This window comes from Acyrthosiphon pisum, chromosome A3 (genome assembly GCF_005508785.2).
Source record: "Acyrthosiphon pisum isolate AL4f chromosome A3, pea_aphid_22Mar2018_4r6ur, whole genome shotgun sequence".
Lineage (NCBI taxonomy): Eukaryota > Metazoa > Arthropoda > Insecta > Hemiptera > Aphididae > Acyrthosiphon > Acyrthosiphon pisum.
Window position 1 is genome coordinate 19,791,117 of NC_042496.1, and position 1,151 is coordinate 19,792,267.

Here is a 1,151-nt window from a genome sequence, read left to right on the forward strand (position 1 = left end):
TTGATTTTTGTGTTTTATGATTATTTTTTAAATTGTTAGCATGTTTGCTGGATCCAATTGACTCGTTTAAATCCTCATCTGATTCGTCACTTGGTTCTTCTTTTAATTTACTGCTTGACTTTTTACTTGCTTTACTATTTGATTTTTGACGTTTATTTTTTAAATTATTAGATTCATCGCTATGTTCATCGTGTATTGAATCATTTAATTCCTCATCTGATTCATCGCTCGATTCTTGTTTCAATTTATTATTTGAATTTTTACTGACTTTGTTATTTGATTTCTGTTTTTTATGGTTATTATGTTTGTTAGATACATTGCTATGTTCATTGTTTATCGAATCATTTGGTTCCTCATCTGCCTCATTATTTGATTCTTCTTTTATTTTTTTGCCTACTTTACTATTTGATTTTTTATGCCGATGTTTATTTTTTAAATTATCATTATGTTTATTAGATTCGTCGCTTTGTTTATCTTGCATTGAATTATTTAATTCCACATCTGATTCACCACTTGATTCTTGTTTTAATTTCTTGTTTGAATTTTTACCGACTTTGTTCTTTGATTTCTGTTTTGTATGGTTGTTTTTTAAATTATTATTCATTTGGTTGGATACATCACTATTTTTATTGGTAATTGAATCATTTAATTCCTCGTCTGATTCATTATCACTTGATTCGTCTCTTAATTTATTACTTGAGCTTTCGCCGACTTTATTACTTGATTTCTGTTTCTTTTGCTTATTTTTTAAACTCTTTCCAAGTTTATTAGATTCATTGTGTTTTGAATTATTTAATTCCTCGTCTGATTCGTTACTTGATTCTTTATTATTTGACGTTTTACCGACTCTGTTGTTTGATTTTCGTTTTTTATTGTTATTATGTTTGTTGGATACATCACTATCTTCATTGATTAGTGAATCATTTAATTGTTCACCCGATTCACCACTAATTGATTCTTTTTTTAATTTATTACTTGAGCTTTTACCTGCTTTATTACTTGATTTTTTTTTTGTAGCCTTGTTTATTGAGTCACTATGGGTTTTGTCTATTGCTTTTTTTAATTTATTCTTTGGTTTTTTTTCAGATTCACTACTTGTTTTTTGTTGCTGATTTTCATTTTTAAAATTATTAACATTTTCGTCCGTGTCA

The 1,151-nt window shown here is 26.8% G+C and overlaps 1 protein-coding gene across 1 annotated transcript in view; it reads right to left on the bottom strand.

The window, feature by feature from the left end:
* The window catches only part of LOC103307896 (GATA zinc finger domain-containing protein 14-like), a 2,239-nt gene extending 1,094 nt beyond the window's left edge, over positions 1-1,145 (bottom strand). The window contains exon 1 of the mRNA XM_008180336.3: positions 6-1,145. Coding sequence (XP_008178558.1) covers positions 6-604 — 599 coding nt within the window. The 5' untranslated portion in view covers positions 605-1,145. The remainder of the gene's footprint in view (positions 1-5) is intronic.
* Between the last annotated feature and the right edge of the window lie 6 nt (positions 1,146-1,151).